Source organism: Sinocyclocheilus grahami, unplaced genomic scaffold, assembly GCF_001515645.1.
Source record: "Sinocyclocheilus grahami isolate Dianchi unplaced genomic scaffold, SAMN03320097.WGS_v1.1 scaffold377.1, whole genome shotgun sequence".
Taxonomy (NCBI): domain Eukaryota; kingdom Metazoa; phylum Chordata; class Actinopteri; order Cypriniformes; family Cyprinidae; genus Sinocyclocheilus; species Sinocyclocheilus grahami.
Window position 1 is genome coordinate 1,282,502 of NW_015505556.1, and position 20,161 is coordinate 1,302,662.

The 20,161-nt window shown below is 37.1% G+C and overlaps 1 protein-coding gene across 1 annotated transcript in view; it reads left to right on the plus strand.

Moving 5' to 3' along the window:
- The window catches only part of mon2 (MON2 homolog, regulator of endosome-to-Golgi trafficking), a 38,523-nt gene that overhangs the window by 13,530 nt on the left and 4,832 nt on the right, over positions 1 to 20,161 (plus strand). Inside the window, exons 14-28 of the mRNA XM_016230826.1 lie at positions 1,753 to 1,865; positions 2,135 to 2,217; positions 4,821 to 4,923; positions 5,434 to 5,507; positions 5,673 to 5,763; positions 5,858 to 5,959; positions 7,451 to 7,561; positions 7,662 to 7,837; positions 8,827 to 8,989; positions 9,112 to 9,405; positions 12,614 to 12,812; positions 12,887 to 13,518; positions 15,208 to 15,351; positions 16,080 to 16,097; positions 18,471 to 18,599. Coding sequence (XP_016086312.1) covers positions 1,753 to 1,865; positions 2,135 to 2,217; positions 4,821 to 4,923; positions 5,434 to 5,507; positions 5,673 to 5,763; positions 5,858 to 5,959; positions 7,451 to 7,561; positions 7,662 to 7,837; positions 8,827 to 8,989; positions 9,112 to 9,405; positions 12,614 to 12,812; positions 12,887 to 13,518; positions 15,208 to 15,351; positions 16,080 to 16,097; positions 18,471 to 18,599 — 2,432 coding nt within the window. The remainder of the gene's footprint in view (positions 1 to 1,752; positions 1,866 to 2,134; positions 2,218 to 4,820; positions 4,924 to 5,433; positions 5,508 to 5,672; positions 5,764 to 5,857; positions 5,960 to 7,450; positions 7,562 to 7,661; positions 7,838 to 8,826; positions 8,990 to 9,111; positions 9,406 to 12,613; positions 12,813 to 12,886; positions 13,519 to 15,207; positions 15,352 to 16,079; positions 16,098 to 18,470; positions 18,600 to 20,161) is intronic.

Consider the following 20,161-nt stretch of genomic DNA (forward strand, 5'->3'; position numbering starts at 1 on the left):
TCCCACTATGTTTCTTAAATTATATACGATCGGTGCATCTCTACTACCTGCCATCCAATAATTACAATAAGCTCAGAAACAAAGTCTCCGTTTTCAAATTCTGTCAAAATTTGAAAAATCATTTAAAAAGTTGATGACAGACTTGTGTGCAATTCTTACATGGAACTCAAGTTTTTGAGCGTTATGAAATATATTTGATTAATTGAATTAATTGATATAAATTCCCTGCATACTGATTTTGGGCTGCCAATTCCAGAAATAGTGCTTGTTTTGCTCGAGCATGTCACACTTTTTGCATTTTTGTAGCATTTTTGCTTTTGAAAACCATTTTTAAGGTGATGAAGTCTTGTATTCTCCTTTAATCAGCAGAAAAACTGCCACAAAGACACGACTCCTGTCTGCATCTGAACCAGATTACAACTATTTGTTCAATCCTCGGCCCATTTTCACATGTTTTTGTATTTTATGCCTAATCCTGATTTCAAGGTTAAAATTATGGCCAGTGATAGAAGAAAATGCAAATATAGTCCAGATGTTTTCTGCTGCATCTGTGGGTGTTTTACTCTATCAAAATAGCAACAGAAAATACATTTATAAATTTATATTTATGTTTTTGTAAAGTTCTTTGACATTTATTGTAGGATTTTTCCACAGATTGTAAATTAATGCAGATTGCATTAAAGCTGATACATAAACTCAAGTGGACAAATCTTCATTCATATTACGTCAAAATAAATAAATAAATAAAAGAACTACATTGTGGAAAGTTCTTACTAATATTTTTGAACTAAGCATAATCAAATTAGTTTGTTTTTTGTAAATCAGCAGTTTTTATTTATTTATTATTTTTATTAATGCATGGCTGTTATTAAATAAACTTTATTTTCAGTCTGGTTTTCGTCTAAATCAGGGTTCCTACGGGGTTTGGAAAAGTATGGAATTTGATTCAAGTATTTTCCAGGTCTTGAAAAGTATGGAAAAAAAGAAAGCAGAGTATGGAAAAATATTTGTTTCGCTATTTAGTTTTTATAATAGAAAATGAAGAATTGAATGAAAATAAATTTAGTGTACAAGCAGGGAGATTTCATGGCAGCTGTTTAGTGATTCTTTAGTGATTGTCAAATATGCACTTTTTGATTATGCAAAATGCAGGCTATAAGCATTTTGGGTTTCTTCTCACAATATTCTTAGCACCGTATTACATAGTCTCAAGGACCTTTGCAAAAATAAAAAAATATGCAGACTTTTATTTGCGCACAAGAAACCATTAAACTTAGTATATAGGACAATGCACACTAAGCCACCTATTGTGCCATCAGCCCATTTCACAGTGTGTTTTCTTGGCCTCTACAAAGTATGCGTTAAAGAGACCCTAAGGGCTTTTTATTTTAGGGACTCTGTGTGTTGTCACGAGAAAATCAATGAAAAAACCCAGAGAAAATAAAAAATATTTACAAATGACTGAACTATAGACCAAATATAAAGCTGAAAATAATGCTCTATGGACCATTTATGTTAAATATTGTATGAAAATCTATTGAGAGGTTTGGAAATTTGAGGGGTTTTTTTTGTTGAATTTTGAAATGAAAAATAATGGGTAGGAACCCTGTAAATGGAAACGTATATTTCGTGATTCAGTAAAAAATTCATTTCGGTGCATCACTGGCCACAAGCCTTAGGACCTTTGTGTGTGTAAGTGTATGTAGTTTAATGCGTGTGTGTGTGTGTGTGTGTGTGTGTGTGTGTATGTAGTGTACTCTATCCAGGGTCAGAGTGTGCAGATGGTCAGTCCGTCCAGTGAATCTCACCAGCAGGTGGTAGCAGTGGGTCAGCCGCTCACCACACAGCCGCAGGGCACCGTAGTGGTAAATCACACACGTTTACCTTGCTATCGAAAACATATCATAGATTTCTGTTGCTTTTATATGATGTTAATTATGGCAGAGCGCAACAGCACTTCAGACAACAAGAGTTTTAGTCTAATAAAGCCAAACAGACAGCTAATTATGACTACAGAGTAACTCAAGCTACTCTTAAGTTGTTGACTTCATTTCTAAATCAGTTTCAAGTGCAGCTGAATATTGTTCCAGGTTAATTGTGAGGGCTTTTCTTTCTCTCTCTGTCTGTGAATCAGCTGACAGCGAAGAACATTCAGTGCATGCGGACGCTGCTGAATTTGGCTCATTGTCACGGTGCTTATCTGGGAGACGAGACACGAGACTGGGTTCACGAGGACGAGACGAGACGAGATTTTTAGACTTTTTTTTAAAAGAAATCCTCATTGTTGAAATATATAGGGAAAAATAGTCTTTTGTTCAACTGAAAAACACAAAATGCAAAAAAGTAAGTGCATTTTGAAATCAACTTGCACTTTATGAAATTAAACATCTATTTTAATAAATTTTATGCAGCAATAAACAACATGTAAACACTGCAAAATGTTTTGCCACAAACTCAACTGACAGGCAAGTAATTGCACAAAAATTATAAATCGTATAGATAAAAATAAATAATACACAACATAAATATCCCTTTAACGTGGAAGTGAAGCAGTCAGTCAAGTTTACATTATCTAGTAAACTGATTTCCACTTTAATAAAAAAAATATATAATAAACACGATTAATGTATCCATTTAAAAGAATAAAGCAGTTGTTCCCAAACTGGGGGGCACGGCAAGGCTGAGGGATAGTTAGGGCCCTGTGAAATCCATTTTATTTTTTCCTAAATTCCATTAATTTTTTTTCCAAATTCCATTTTTTCCGTTTAAATTTTTCTGGATTCTGTATTTTTTTTTTTTTTTTATATTTCTCGACTCCTTTTTAATAGTTAAATGAAATGTTATTAATTAAAAAGCATGTCTAATTAATTAAAATCATGAAACTTATGCATTTTCACATCAATTTATTAAAGGTTTAACAAAAATGTCATGTTTAGGGCCATGGCCCTGTGAAATCCATTTTATTTTTTCCTAAATTCCATTAATTTTTTTTCCAAATTCCATTTTTTCCGTTTAAATTTTTCTGGATTCTGTATTTTTTTTTTTCGTTTTAATATTTCTCGACTCCTTTTTAATAGTTAAATGAAATGTTATTTATTAAAAAGCATGTCTAATGAATTAAAATCATGAAACTTATGCATTTTCACATCAATTTATTAAAGGTTTAACAAAAATGTCATGTTTAGGGCCCTATGAAATGTTTTATTTTTTCCCACCATATTATTTAGATTTTTTATTGTTACCAAATTCTGTGTTTTAGCATGTCTAATTATTTGAATGCATAAAACAACTTAATTTATTCATTTTTTTTCTTAAAGTAGCCGTATGAATTTTTCCCGCCCTCAGAAATTCTGTGTTGTGTATTTACATTTTTCTGGTTATCAAATTAAGGCATAAAACATTAATATAATTTATAATTTATCTTTTAATTATTGAAAATTAAGCAAACAAGATTTTTTTTTTTAGCAAACAAAGGGGATTTACTATTAAAATTAAAACATGGAAGACATGTTTTGTGTGATTATTTAAAAAAAATAATGTTTGTTTCATTTTAGTAGTAGTAGTATGCTATGTACATTCTACTGAAAAATAGTTATAGGCACAATGTCTTCAAATCAAACCAGACTTTTATTTTGACGGGTTGCCGTGAATACCTTTACAGTTCTGTGTATGTGATATGACGCTAGTTTTACTCAAATCAAACGCTAAAATGCTCATGAAGTGACTCTCAGAGCAGTTCTGGAGATGTTGTTCATGTGTTTACGTCCTCATTTAGTGCGAGGGCAGACGCTGAAATCACCGCGAGCGTCACGTGCGCTTCAGTGTGTGTGTAGTAAATGAAACCGCGCGTCTGCGCCATTCATTAACAGAGACAGGCAGAGCATGCAGGATTCATGTCTATATAAATCGACTTTTGCGGCTTAATATTTACAGATACTAGTCCAAATCGTGATTTGATTTAAGTGTAATGACCTACTTTTGATTAATTCATTCAAAATTCGACAAATTCCGTGACATTCCGCGTTAAACTGGGAGTTCTGTTGTTATGAATGGATAAAGACTACGCCATAATTTTCCCGCTTATCATGCGGCCACTTGCCTGATGTGAACATAAAATATCTTACATACCACCACTTGTGAAAGAGCCAGTTTGCGCAAGGATATCGTCACACCCCTAGTAATAATATAATGTATAATAATACTTTTTTCTTTTTTAAACCGTGATATGGAGTTTATAAATAAATAAATAAATATGCAAATATAATAAATATACAATCAATTTTACAAATACATATAATATGTAAACGGTAACACGTTTTGCAATACGTTTTGCAAATAAATAAAATACATAAACGGTAATATACAATACACTTTACAAATAATATATATGTAATTAAATATATTTAAACAGTAAAACATTATAAAAAATTATAATACTATAAAATACTATACATTTTACAAAGATACAATGTAATATATAAACAATAATATACAAAACATTTAGCAAATCTAAGATATAAATAGTAATATACAATAAATTTGACTAACTAATATAATATATAAACTGTAACGTACAATAAGTTTTACTAATTAATATAACATAATATATGATTTAATGTTTGAAAGACGGAAATAAATATTAGTTTTGTAGTTTTACTATTGCTCCTTAAAAGTATTATTATTATTATTAATAAATACCTTTTTTATTTTACAGTACAATACAGTGTAATAGTAATATATGTCTTTATTAAAGAGTAAAGAACAAGAGGTTCATTTTTTCCCTTCTTTTTTTGCCTGATTGTATTTGACATTCACTAATTTTTATCTCTTCTTCTCTACAAGCATCTGGTGTGGATTCTGGGTCTGAAACCGGCTGTCGGTGGAGTTCTGAAACCCGGGCGAGCTGTGGAGGGCCCGAGCACGGTAAAAAACACTGATCTCAGCGCTGCTCAAAGCCTAGTGAGCTGCCTACCTAGAACACATTTTGAGCATCACAGGCGCTTTTTGAGACAGCAGCGTTTATGTGCACCATGGGCAAGTTGCAAGACAACAGGGTTTATTTGAGGAATGCAATAAGTGACTGTATTATTTTTTTCAGCAGCATTTTAGGCATCATAGATGATTTCCAAGTCTCACCAGCATTTTTGTCTAGTAGGAAACACTTTTTACATAAAGATATCGCTCACTAATGCTAGAAATTTTTTTAGGTGACTTGAAACAAATGTGGTCTAGATATGCAACTTACTAGGACTCCTCATAAATGTTTACATTCATGCATTTAGGAGACTGTTTTATCCAAAGTGACTTACAAAAGAGGAACAAAGGCAATATTTGTAATATGCAATACTTGGTTTATTAGACTAGGAAGCAAGGTAGAGAAGACGAGAGTAAGTGTTTGACTTTATAATGGTGTTTATTTCTTTTCTGTTGCAGGTTTTGACCACAGCGGTGATGACCGATTTACCCGTCATATCAAATATCCTGTCCAGACTCTTTGAAAGTTCACAGTAAGAATCCGCCAACATCAGAATGGAAATAATTCAGTTGACTTGATTTACTTAGTATCAAATCAGTTTTAAAGAGTGCTGCTGCTGCTGTTTAGTTCAATTATAACAGTCAAGTGTTCTTGTAGAGCAGTTGTAGAATTACATGGTATGTGTGTGTGATTGTAGATACCTGGACGATGTCTCTCTGCATCACCTGATAAACGCTCTGTGCTCGTTATCCATGGAGGCCATGGAGATGGCTTACGGAAACAACAAGGTGCGTTCCGATGCTAAAGCTAATTACAGATTCATTTAATCAAAACATAATCATTCAGCGCTCATCTGTCTATTTCTCTGATCTCTGTGGTTAGGAGCCATCTCTGTTTGCGGTGGCCAAACTGCTAGAGACCGGACTGGTTAATATGGACCGGATCGAGATTCTCTGGAGGCCGCTGACGGCTCATTTACTGGAGGTGAGTCCAGAGGCCAAATCCACACCAACAACGCACTTTCTGCTTTTGAAACATTTTCAAAATATATACTGTATGTGTGTGTATTTATATATGCATAAATAAACAGTACACATATATATTATGTAAACAAAAACTTTCATTTTGGATTTAATCATGATTAATCATTTGACAGCACTAATATATATATATATATATTATATTATATATATATATCCATTGGTTTTATTTATATTTGACACAGTTTAGCATTAATCTTTCTGTGTACTTCAGCTCTAATCGTTAGTAATATTGCTTCAGGGTCTTGGAATACTACTAATATTGCTAAAACAAATATTACTAATACCTGTACAACTAATGAACAATAAATAACTATTGTAATGAGATGAGCCCTATTCTGAGATGTTAATATTTAATACTTGGCAGGCTGCTCTGATCTTTCTGGTCTTTACTTGCTGTCCTTGTCTGCTGTACTCACACTTCTTCTGTAGTTGTATAAATGCTAAAGCACAGTTCATGTCCTCATGCTGTCTTATGCCATCTTTTTTCCTCCTCTGTCTCTTGCAACATGTCTGTTTTGTAGAAGGTAAGTGCTGAACTTTCTTTTTCAATTCAGAAAGACTTCTCTCTAAAGAGTGACTCTCCTTTTTGAATCGATCTGTCATTCACCACCCTTTATGAAATTGTCTATTTTCAAGTTCAGTGTTTTCAGGAATGAATCAGCCTCCTGTTGTTGTGCTAATTAGATGTTGTTTGTTTTCAAGCTGATCTCGACTGTCACACTTAAGTTTCTTTCACATGACTCCCATCAGGGCTTCAACACAAGCGTCATGTGCTGCTTTGACCTCCACGTGAAAAGCAGATCACAGAACGGCTATTTTATAAGATAATTACTGTCTGAATGTTATTTTATATCTTCAGCTGTGTGTTGTACAGCTTGGAGTCAAAGTTTAAATAGTTGGGGTAGATTCAGGTTTAGTTGACTAGTTTAATGTGAATAATGTGAAAGGACCTTTCTGACTGTGATGACCACATTATTTTGAGATTATTTAATCATCTGCTTTACCACAAAACCTTCACTTTTACATTCATAAAACACACTAATCTGTGATCTACACAATTCAAATCCAATAAGCAATGTTTCCTCTCGTGATCTAAAAAAATGTAATATAATTTAAGAATATTTTGCAAATCAGTCTATTTATATTTTGTGTAATTTGGCTGTGTGCATGCTTTATTTGTATAATGATTTATTTTTTATGAGCAATATATATTGCTTTGCTCTTTTTTGTGTTATTGATGTTATTTTGTCCATCCATGTGTCTTCACCCTCCTTTTGCAATTTTTGATTTGTCTTTGTGTTGTTGCTGATTTCATTAATGGGTGAATCTCATAAAGCCGTTCAAGAATGTGTCATATTTCACCACAAAATCAAAAGAAAACATTGAAATATTGAAAAAGAACATGAAGCCTATTGTGCAATTATCTCGTCAGGTCTGTCAGCATCCTAATGCTCGAATGAGGGAGTGGGGCGCAGAGGCCATCACCTCGCTGATCAAAGCTGGACTCTCCTTCAAACGCGAGCCACCGCTGTCCCAGAACCAGGTAGAAATTCATTTGGATGATCGGAAATCAGTGCTACTCCAGAGTTTGACTTGGGTTATTGATTGGACAACATCTTTAACCAATCCCCTGTTCTCCTCAGAGGTTGCAGCTGTTGCTTCTGAACCCTCTGAAGGAGCTCTCCAACGTCCTTCACGCCGATATCCGACAGAAACAGCTGGAGTGTGTCCTACAGATCCTACAGAACCAGGGAGACAGTCTCGGACCGGGATGGCCTCTGGTGCTGGGGGTCATTGGAGCGATCCGCAATGACCAGGGGTGAGACACACAGCCTGACCTTGCAGAAAATACCATCTTAGACGAGCAAGAATTTCCATATTGGTCCAGGCGGGGTTATGCAAATTAGAGTTGGTTTAAAGGGTTATTTCATCCCAAAATGAAAATTATGTCATTAATTACTCACCCTCATGTCGTTCCAAACCTGTAAGACCTTCGTTCATCTTCGGAACACAAATTAAGATATTTTTGATGAAATTCAAGAGCTCTCTGACCCTCCCATATGGCGGGGTTATGCAAATTAGAGTTGGTTTAAAGGGTTATTTCATCCCAAAATGAAAATTATGTCATTAATTACTCACCCTCATGTCGTTCCAAACCTGTAAGACCTTCGTTCATCTTCGGAACACAAATTAAGATATTTTTGATGAAATCCAAGAGCTCTCTGACCCTCCATTAGACAGCAACGCAACTGTAATGTTCCCAGGTCCAGAAGCGTGCGCATTAACGTAATAAGCATTGTTTACGCTTCGGCAAAAACGTGCGTATGTGTTGTGATACTCTCCAAAATGGCGAAAGACGTAACTTGGGGGAGAAGAATTGTTGAATAAAGTCATTATTTTTTGTTTTATTTGCGTACAAAAAGTATTCTAGTTGCTTTGCAAAATGGAAGTTGAGTCACTCATGACAAATGGATTATTTTACCGAAGTCCTTACTACGTTTCTGGACCTGGGAACATTACAGTTGTGTTGCTGTCTATGGGAGGGTCAGAGAGCGGTCAGATTTCATCAAAAATATCTTAATTTGTGTTCCGAAGATGAACGAAGGTCTTACGGGTTAGGAACGACATTAGGGTGATTAATTAATGACAGAAATTTCATTTTGGGGTGAACTATCCCTTTAATGCTTAGTCAACCTGCATGGCTCTTCTTATGAGGCTGGTTGACCAAGAAAGTCTTCACCATTTAGATTCTGAAGTGTGGATCTTGGAGTGTCGCATTTGTATCTAATATACCTTTTGTTTCCGCAGTGAATCCCTCATACGAACAGCCTTCCAGTGCCTGCAGTTGGTGGTGACCGACTTCCTACCCACAATGCCTTGCATGTGCCTACAAATTGTGGTGGATGTAGCCGGCAGCTTTGGGCTCCAGAACCAGGAGCTAAACATCAGCCTGACGTCTATCGGCTTGCTGGTGAGGAGAACTGCTAGTGTTGCATTTAAAGACTCTTTAGCCTTACCTTGAGTGTTGAGTGTTCCTTTGGGATAGTTGAGTTGACTGAGTGGATGACCAAGAGTCTTCTTCTTCCCCTGCAGTGGAACATCTCAGACTACTTCTTCCAAAGGGGAGAAGCAATTACAGAGGAGCTGGAGAGGGAGGAAGCAGTTCTCTTGAAACAGGCCCAAGATAAAGGTGAACCTCTGAACCGACCCTTCCACCCTGCACCACCCTTTGACTGCCTGTGGTTGTGCCTGTATGCCAAGCTGGGTGAGTTGTGTGTGGACCCACGGCCGGCTGTGAGGAAAAGCGCTGGCCAGACAATGTTCTCCACCATTGCTGCTCACGGCACGCTGCTGCAACCACCGACCTGGAACATCGTTGTTTGGAAGGTACTGGATCAGACTTGACTAGGGACCAAATTAAATCCAGTTCTAGTTAAAATTGCTTTGCTAGATCAGACTTGACTAGGGACCAAATTAAATCCAGTTCTAGTTAAAATTGCTTTGCTAGATCAGACTTGACTAGGGACCAAATTAAATCCAGTTCTAGTTAAAATTGCTTTACTAGATCAGACTTGACCAGGGACCAAATTAAATTGAGTTCTTGATGTTCCACAATTGCTTTGTTGAGTTCTGAGATGATCCACAATTGCTTTGTTGGATCAGACTTGACCAGAGACCAAATTAAATTCAGTTCTAGTTAAAATTGCTTTGTTGAGTCAGACTTGACTGGAGACCGAATTAAATCCACTTCTAGTTAACCCTCAGGGGTCTAAGGGTGTTTGGGGTCCCTGGAGAAGGTTTGGCATGCCCTGACATTTGTTTTTTTCAGTATCTTAATGCCAAGCTGGGTGAGTTGTGTGTGGACCCACGGCCGGCTGTGAGGAAAAGCGCTGGCCAGACAATGTTCTCCACCATTGCTGCTCACGGCACGCTGCTGCAACCACCGACCTGGAACATCGTTGTTTGGAAGGTACTGGATCAGACTTGACTAGGGACCAAATTAAATCCAGTTCTAGTTAAAATTGCTTTGCTAGATCAGACTTGACTAGGGACCAAATTAAATCCAGTTCTAGTTAAAATTGCTTTACTAGATCAGACTTGACCAGGGACCAAATTAAATTGAGTTCTAGATGTTCCACAATTGCTTTGTTGAGTTCTGAGATGATCCACAATTGCTTTGTTGGATCAGACTTGACCAGAGACCAAATTAAATTCAGTTCTAGTTAAAATTGCTTTGTTGGATCAGACTTGACTGGGGACCAAATTAAATTCACTTCCAGTTAAAATTGCTTTGTTGAGTCAGACTTGACTGGAGACCGAATTAAATCCACTTCTAGTTAACCCTCTGGGGTCTAAGGGTGTTTGGGGGCCCTGGAGAAGGTTTGGCATGCCCTGACATTTGTTTTTTTCAGTATCTTAAAAAAACATTAATGGCTGAAGTCTGATAACACTGTATACAGCACAAACTGGGCTAATATGTGATGCAGCATGAAAGTACATGTTTGTGTTTTTGAGAAAACAATGTTTATGCGTGGTTAGTGAAAAATTAAATTTTTAAAGTCACTGAAATAATGCCATAAAACACACAGAATATTTGTTCACAAGACTTTTGAGAACTGGATGTGGTAGACTAGAGATTTTGCTACAAAGTTATGTGAATATTATCATGTTCACTCGTTCACAGAAAACTTAAAAATGATTTGTAAAACATGTTTTGTGATATAAATCCCTTATGCGAGGGAGTGATAATGGCCATGAATATTTAGTGATTCACACCTGAGAGACAGAGGGCCTCCCATAATGGGCCATCAATATGAATGTGATTGAGGCAGGTAAGAGAGAGAGTGAGGAGAATAAAATAATGTAGGTTTTTGATTATTATTTGTATTTTATTTACAACAGTTTAATAAAAATATACACAGTGAAGGTCAAGGACACATGATTGAACATACTGATCTGAACAGTGAGACTTGAACAGTAACACACCTTTGTGCCAAACATTCATAGACTCTAATATCATAGTGTTAACACTACTTTAATATCTTGTGGTTTTTTATGTTATAAAACATTAAACACATCCTGGCGCTGTTAGACATTTAGACAATGAAATGACACATATTTCAAAATGTTTCACATAATTCCTGACTACATGTATGAAATCATAGTTTGGGAAAAGTCTAACTAGTAAAATGTGAACAAGTTATGTTACAATAACACAATAACAACAGATGCAAGTAATCTTAGGCTACTCATCAGAATGATATCCTCCACTGGATCTAGCTGCGCAACGCATCACGTTGTGTTCTTTTTCTTAGGTAAATTCTGGGTTATTCCTCTCAGCGCGTCTTCCAGAAACAAAAAGTAGCCGGGATGAGCTTGTTTGTTTACACGGAGGAGATGTGGACGTTTACATGCGCGTGCATCTCACATGGATGTTTAGAATTTGAAAAGCACGATCGGCTCGTGGGTGTGACCCCATTAGATATAATGAGTTGAGACGGGAAAACTGGACATCGTGTTGGTTTCATATGGATTACTTTAACAGAGAATATTTGTTTTGGACGTGACTTCATTTAAAAGCAGACATTTCAAGCTTTATATGCATATATGTTTCATGTCTTTGAGGCAAGTATTCGCTGAGATTCAGGTTGTTTTATTTACGTGTCTGTGAAGAGAGTTGACAGTGACCGAGACAGCACAGAGTGCACCCTTTTTATTTTCTTTATTTTACAAAAGCACATTGTTTTGTTGTTATTATGACTATACACAAATAAAAGTAGACCCTTTGCAGTTTCAAATGATACCTTATGCTTATCTGTACGATAAAAAATTAAGGAGTATGTTTAGTTCTTTTTGCGGTCATCAAGAAAATAAGAGACAGACTGCACCAGTGCAGGCTTCGACCCCAGGGGGTTAAAATTGCTTTGCTGGATCAGACTTGACCAGTGACCAAATTAAATCCATTTCTAGTTAAAACTGATTAGTTGGATCAGACTTGACTGGGGACCAAATTAAATCCATTTATAGTTAAAACTGATTAGTTGGATCAGACTTGACTGGGGACCAAATTAAATACATTTATAGTTAGTTAAAACTGATTTGTTGGATCAGACTTGACCGGGGACCAAATTAAATCCATTTATAGTTAAAACTGATTAGTTGGATCAGACTTGACTGGGGACCAAATTAAATCCGTTTCTAGTTAAAACTGATTAGTTGGATCAGACTTGACTGGGGACCAAATTAAATCCATTTATAGTTAAAACTGATTAGTTGGATCAGACTTGACCAGGTTTCAAATTAAATCCATTTATAGTTAAAACTGATTAGTTGGATCAGACTTGACTGGGGACCAAATTAAATCCGTTTCTAGTTAAAACTGATTAGTTGGATCAGACTTGACTGGGGACCAAATTAAATCCATTTATAGTTCAAATTGATTTGTTGGATCAGACTTGACCAGGGTCCAAATTAAATCCATTTCTAGTTAAAATTGCTTTGCTGGATCAGACTTGAACGGTGACCAAATTAAACCCAGTTCTAGTTCAAATTCTTTTGTTATTGTTGCTAATAACCAAACATCATTGCTCCACAGGTTCTCTTTGATCTGCTGGACTGTGTAAGGAAGTCCTCCACCACGGCCGACAAGGAAAAGATCGAATCCGGAGGTGGAAACATCCTCATCCACCACTCACGCGACACAGCAGAGAAACAGTGGGCGGAAACATGGGTCCTGACACTCGCGGGCGTAGCTCGGATCTTCAACACCAGGAGATACCTGCTTCAGCAGCTGGGTAGGCATTGAGACATGTGGTTCTCAAAGACGTATCTCAGAATTTGGTTCTAAAAGTCATGTTCTTGCTTGCAGGTGACTTTTTCAAGGCTTGGGAAGTTCTGTTGGACCACATCCAGTCTGCTGCACTCAGCAAGAACAATGAAGTTTCCCTCGCCGCCCTCAAGAGCTTCCAGGAGATCCTCCAGCTAGTCACGCCCATTAAAGACACGGATAAACCCGACGCTCTCACAATGGACGTTCCTCCTGTCCTTATGGAGTCTCTACAAGGTTCTGGGCCAGGAAGACCCCTAGTCCGATCCGATTCCCTTGCCGAGCGACTAGCCCAGCGCTACGGTGCCCAACCTTCACTTCCACCACCTGGAGAGGAGCTGGACGACTCGGCCCTCTGGTGGTCAGCGTGGAACACTTGGTACCGAATAGGAACCGAGTGCACGCGACCCCCTAGTGGTGGAACAGATAAACTAGTGTTCGTACCTAGTCAGCCTTTCCTGACGGCGCTAATACAGATTTTCCCAGCGTTGTACCAGCACATCGCAGGAGGGTTCAGCATGGAAGATCTCAAGAAGCTGGGGGTGATTCTGCATGGAGCTGTGTCGGTACCCATAAGCTCAGATTCCTCGCCTTTCATCTTGCCCTCCTACACGGAAGCGGTGCTCACCAGTCTGCAGGAAATGGTTCTGACTGCCCTTGACATCCTGCAGAAGGTAGAAAACCTTCAGAATTTGGTTAAAGGGTTAGTTCACCCAAAAATGAAAATTAGTCCATGTTTTACTCACCCTCAAGGCATCCTATGACTTTCTTCTTTCAGACGAATCCAATCGGAGTTATATGAAAAATTGTCCTGGCTCTTTCAATATTTATAATGGCATGGGTGTGGGTGTTTTTGTTCAACAGTCCAAAAGTAGTCAAATAAAGCGCATCCACCCATATTAAAACGCGCATCACACGACTCCGGGGGGTTAACAAAGGCCTCCTGTATCGATCGATAGCGAAAAATATCCATATTTAAAATGATATAAACAGTTTTGTGTAACTTCCGCTAACCGTCGTATGTGCGTTCACGAGAGACTGCCTTTCCGGTGGATGATGTAGGATGTAGGTCTAGCACATGCGCGTGTGAGTCTCGCGAAAACCAACGTTTGTTTACAGGAGCAAAGGAAGCAAAGTTTCCTTACTTTACCAAAGAAAAACCAGTCTCCTCTTGGCTTATATCGAAATCCTCTGACATTTTTCTTCACAAATCCTCGTTTTGTGTTTCTAATTTGTGACTGCCATTTTGTTTTGTTCTCTCTCCGTTGCGCTTCTGCGTTCGTCACTAATCACCGGCCTACGTCCTACGTCATCTGCCTGGAACGACTTCCGCCTACGACAGTTAGCAGAAGTGAGAAAAAGGTGTTTATATTGTTTTAAATATGGATGTTTGTCTTAAAAATACATAGATTAGCTTCAGGAGGCCTTTATTCACCCCCCAGAGCCGTGTGATGTGTGTTTTAATATGGAGGCGTGCACTTTATTTGACTACTTTTGGACTGTTGAACATCCGTCTTTCGGATGAAGAAACGTTAAACCGAGGTCCTGACTCTCTATGGTCAGTAAAAATAAAGAGTAAAGAGTAGGGGTGTATCCCCGGTGTCCTGGCCAAATTGCCACCACTGGCCCTTGTCTATCATGGCCTCCTAATAATCCCCATCCACTTGATTGGCTCTATGACTCTCTCTCCTCTCCACCTGTAGCTGGTGTGTGGTGAGCGCACTGGTGGTGGATGAGGAGAGACCCCTCCTCATGATTGTAAAGTGCTTTGGGTGTACAGCAATACACAATAAAGCGCTATATAAATGCATCATTCATTCATTCAACAAAAACACCCGCCCACGCCATTACAAAGCTTAAAAGAGCCAGGACAATTTTTTGTATAACTCCGATTGGATTCATCTGAAAGAAGAAAGTCATATACACCTAGGATGCCTTGAGGGTGAGTAAAACATGGACTAATTTTCATTTTTGGGTGAACTAATCCTTTAATGAAGCGTTATGTTTTTAAGTGGACCGTCAAGAGTTTGTTTTTGGTTGCGGTATTTGTGGTTGTTTTCACACTTGGATGATTCTGTTGTGTGGTTTGCCCGTGGATTAATTTGCATTATTAATGCAAGTACCACACAAGCACTAATCATCCATTCAGTCCCATTCTTAGTTTTTCCACCAACCAATCAAACAAACCAATTTCTGATGACAAGTGGACTTGTCTACAGCAAAACAACCTTGAAAATCATGGATTTTTTGGTTGATTACACATCTGTTATATTAACTAGATCAGTTGATTGTGATTGAGATTCTTTGTAGACTCTTCATCTTTTTGGATGTTTGAATGAGATTGAGAGATGTCATTGTTCTAGGCAATTTGTGTGGGTTCGGAGAATCTCCAGGTGATGTATCCCGCCATCTTTGAGCAGCTTCTGCTGTTCGTGGAGTTCTCCTGTAAACCTCCTCAGTATGGAAAGATGGAGACCAAACATGTGGCCAATGCCAAATACAACCAGGTGAGTCTCTGTCCTGTTTCCACCTCACATGGTCTTCACCTTTTCATCTGTTTTCAAGATGGTGGATTTGCTTTTGCTCTGTTTGTCTTGATCATTGTTGTTTAATGACTCACCATACATACACTTATCATCATTATAAAACATTAATTTCTGTGTCCGTTTCCAAATGTGATGATCTATCTGCTTTTTTGAAGTCTATGCTCTTTTGCTGTGTTTACAGTTGCCTTTTTCCCTCAGTTTTTTATGTGGTTCTAAGACCATTTAATATATATTTTGGGACAATAGATAGTTTCGGTGGCTTTGTTTAGAAAATATTTGATTTAGTTTTCTTCGCATGGCGTTTTTATGTTCTTTCAGTTGCATTGTGCCTCTTTTAGTCACGTTTGAGTACTTTGGACCATGTCGTTACTTTTCAAATTTGATCATTTATTTAAAGTTTGGATCAAGTTTGTGTCAAATTGGAGTTTGGATAAAGATGTGGATCAGTTTACAAGTTATAATTATAAACTGGTAGAAATGTGAGATATTGAAATGTTAACCCATCCTTTAGGTTAGGTGCAAAGTATGTTTAAACATGACTTTCAAACCAAACGTTTGTTCGTCTTTGTTGTTGTCATCGTTTAAAGTAGTTTCATTAGTGTGTTGTGCGGTTGTGATCAGCAGTGGTAGTAAACATTTGTCTGCTCTTCTCTTGTTCTGTTTTTGTATTTCATATGGATCCACTTTAGATCCAACTGTTTGCACCGGTGAGTTCTTCCTCCCTCCCGCTGTCTTCCTCTATATCTCTGTCTCTCGTTTGCTTTCTGCCTCGTTTTCTCTTCGGTTTTCCCCTTCGGCTAATTTCAGCTCCATTTAACTGCTCTATTAGACAAACTTCGCTCTTCATACTGTTATGACATTTGGTTTTTTTCCATTCATTTCCATCAGCCACATTTGTTCATTAATTCTAACAACTGCCAAAATAAACTTCAACAAATGAATAGTTATTTTATGGCATTTCTTAGAACCGTGTGGTGAAAAGTTTTAAATTTTGACACTCATAGTGTAGAGTCTCAACTTCTTTAATGCCAATTTTTCAAACTCTCTAACGCCACCAACAGTAATTTTTTTGTATACTTTTTAACTTTTGAATTGTATGGCCAATAAACATTTGTTTTTGAATAGCATACTACCATACTACTCTTACTTGCAGTATGTATACTGTGCATAGTACGCCAATTTTCTGTATAGATAGCATATTTCAGTGACCCACTACATTTATCAAAATGTACAGTAAAAAAAAACTACATTAAAAAAGTATCCCACAATGCAATGTGCTTGACCTGGCCTTCCATTTCCAATGTAAAGTGTAAAAAGTAGTATGACATGACTTTTTGGGGTTTGGTGACAGCTGTTCAAAATGCATATATCATCCAAAAAATGTAATGAAACAATTTAGAGTACAATATATATATATTTTTTGTAATTTTTAAAAGTAAAATTTTTTTTTTTCTCACCAACATTTTTACAATTGCCTTTGGTGCCACTTTACCTTTAAATGATGCTGAATCTAAAGCCTTTGAACTACTTTTGCTCAAATTAGCATCAGGGCTGATATAAACAAATCTACTCACCCTTGTGTGTATCAGTCTTGTGCTTGGCCTGTATTTGCTGCTTTTCATCTAATATTATGTAAAAATGTAATGAAACAATTTAGAGTACAATATATATATATTTTTTTGTAATTTTTAAAAGTAAAATTTTTTTTTTTCTCACCAACATTTTTACAATTGCCTTTGGTGGCACTTTACCTTTAAATGATGCTGAATCTAAAGCCTTTGAACTACTTTTGCTCAAATTAGCATCAGGGCTGATATAAACAAATCTACTCACCCTTGTGTGTATCAGTCTTGTGCTTGGCCTGTATTTGCTGCTTTTCATCTAATATTATGGTCCGTGTCAGAGTAACGTGGAACTAGTTATTGAAATTTGACACAAATGTTACTAGTGTTGAAGTGGAAATCTGTAGGGACTGTTTTTCCAGGCATCTGCTGCATTTAAGTCCAGTCCTGTAGCTCATTTTACAGATAGTAGGGATAATGTGATAAAAATGTGTGAACTAAGAGCCGATGTGGAGACCGGCCGTGGAGATTTAGTGTTTGTGTGTTGATTATTCACAGTCCTTCTCTGATACTCTGGCATTTGTCTTTGCGGCTGAGGAGGAGACATTTGTTCGTTTAATAATACATTATTTTTTATATTCACTGTCTTTTTTGAATAGCATACTACCATACTACTCTTACTTGCAGTATGTATACTGTGCATAGTACGCCAATTTTCTGTATAGATAGCATATTTCAGTGACCCACTACATTTATCAAAATGTACAGTAAAAAAAAACTACATTAAAAAAGTATCCCACAATGCAATGTGCTTGACCTGGCCTTCCATTTCCAATGTAAAGTGTAAAAAGTAGTATGACATGACTTTTTGGGGTTTGGTGACAGCTGTTCAAAATGCATATATCATCCAAAAAATGTAATGAAACAATTTAGAGTACAATATATATATATTTTTTTGTAATTTTTAAAAGTAAAATTTTTTTTTTTCTCACCAACATTTTTACAATTGCCTTTGGTGCCACTTTACCTTTAAATGATGCTGAATCTAAAGCCTTTGAACTACTTTTGCTCAAATTAGCATCAGGGCTGATATAAACAAATCTACTCACCCTTGTGTGTATCAGTCTTGTGCTTGGCCTGTATTTGCTGCTTTTCATCTAATATTATGTTCCGTGTCAGAGTAACGTGGAACTAGTTATTGAAATTTGACACAAATGTTACTAGTGTTGAAGTGGAAATCTGTAGGGACTGTTTTTCCAGGCATCTGCTGCATTTAAGTCCAGTCCTGTAGCTCATTTTACAGATAGTAGGGATAATGTGATAAAAATGTGTGAACTAAGAGCCGATGTGGAGACCAGCCGTGGAGATTTAGTGTTTGTGTGTTGATTATTCACAGTCCTTCTCTGATACTCTGGCATTTGTCTTTGCGGCTGAGGAGGAGACATTTGTTCGTTTAATAATACATAATTTTTTATATTCACTGTCTTTATTTTGTTTTTCTTTTCTGTCTGTGTCCAGGCTGAGTGGGTGGCCTTAAACTACGTGCCGTTTGCGGAGCGATCTTTGGAGGTGGTGGTTGATCTATATCATAAAACAGCCTGTCACAAAGCCGTTATCAACGAGAAAGTCCTACAAAACATCATCAAGGTACAAAACGGAAATCATCCGTTTTAAATGTATATAAAACTGACCTCAACAAACATAACAGATTTTTGGTATGTTGTGAACAGTGCTGGGTAGTAACTGATTACATGTAATCTGGATTACGTAATCAGATTCCAAAAATGAAGTACTTAAAATGCTCATAATCAGATTACAGTTACTTTTTTATGGATAACATGAATACATATCATTCACGCAAAGGCAGTAAATCATTCATAATTGATTCATTCACCCCAGTTCTTTTTTTTTTTTCAACCTACCACTTATATATACATGAGACTAATAATTATGCAAGTTGGTTACTATATGCTGCCGATGCATAACTATAAAATACTATGTCTTCATCATATCCAGTGACGTTCGCTATTTATTAATACTGGAGGTCTGGACCAAAATATATCAAACCTGGAAGACTTTGACCATGCAATGCGATGTTTTCATGCTTATCTATGTTTTTTAATGTAATTTAGGGATTCCCAAGGTTTTGTCATTTTTATGATTACATTAATTTTTTGCTTTTCATGAAAACCCTACAGTTTTTTTTTCATGAACCACGGTTTGAGAAACCCTGCTGTACTGTAATGTTTAATGCATTTCATGATATTGATAACAGAGAATGAAATGTATTGTCTTTCTTTCTCTTTTTTTTATCGATATGGAACAGTAATCATATTCACGTCTATATGATAAACGAGTTAGGTAAAAAGTAGTCAGACTACATTACCTAATATGTGTAATCCAGATCGTGTTACTAACTACAATCAGTGTTGCCAAGTCCGCGGTTTTCCGGAACGCGGTTTTTACCAGGGAACCCCCCTCGAAACGCGATTGGGCTAGTTTTGGGCTAGTTTTGGGCTAGTTTTGAGTAGCAGTTGTGCGGGTTTTGTTGTGAAAACATGGCAACCCTGACTACAAGTTTTGTCATGTAATTTGTAATCAGTAACAGACCACAAATTTTAAGTTATCTACCCAGCACTGGTTGTGAGTTAGTAGTTTTGTTAGACATGATGCGTTCTCAACAGCATTTCCGGGCATCTTAGACTCCTTTCAGTCGAAGCAACAGGCTTATCTGTGCGGGTTTAAAAGCAGAAGCTTGTGCGCACTAGGGGCTGCATCGACTAGTCAACTTCAATGCTCTGCCATGACGCTTTAAGCTTGACGTTGACTAGTTGCTGGTCCTATAGAGGGCGCAACAGGATAAGAAATCTTTGAAGGACTTCCACATTTACGCTCTGTTTCCAAACAGTTAAAATGACAAATAAATGCATACTCTGAAAGCGCTCCACAAGACCTGTGTGATTATATTACTGGATGCTCGAAATTGAACGGGAGAATGCACGTTTTAAACAGCTTATTGTGCAGGTAAATTAATCGCTGTTCTAATCTAATGCGCTGCTGCACTGTAACGCACACACATAGGCTACAGACAGTAGCGCGTACATCACGCGCAGACCGCGAGCACAGAATCATTCAGCGCGGAAATGTGTTGTCAACACTGTTCTGTGATTTCTCAGTAAAATAGCTTAGAAACTGAAAAGTTCAAGCAT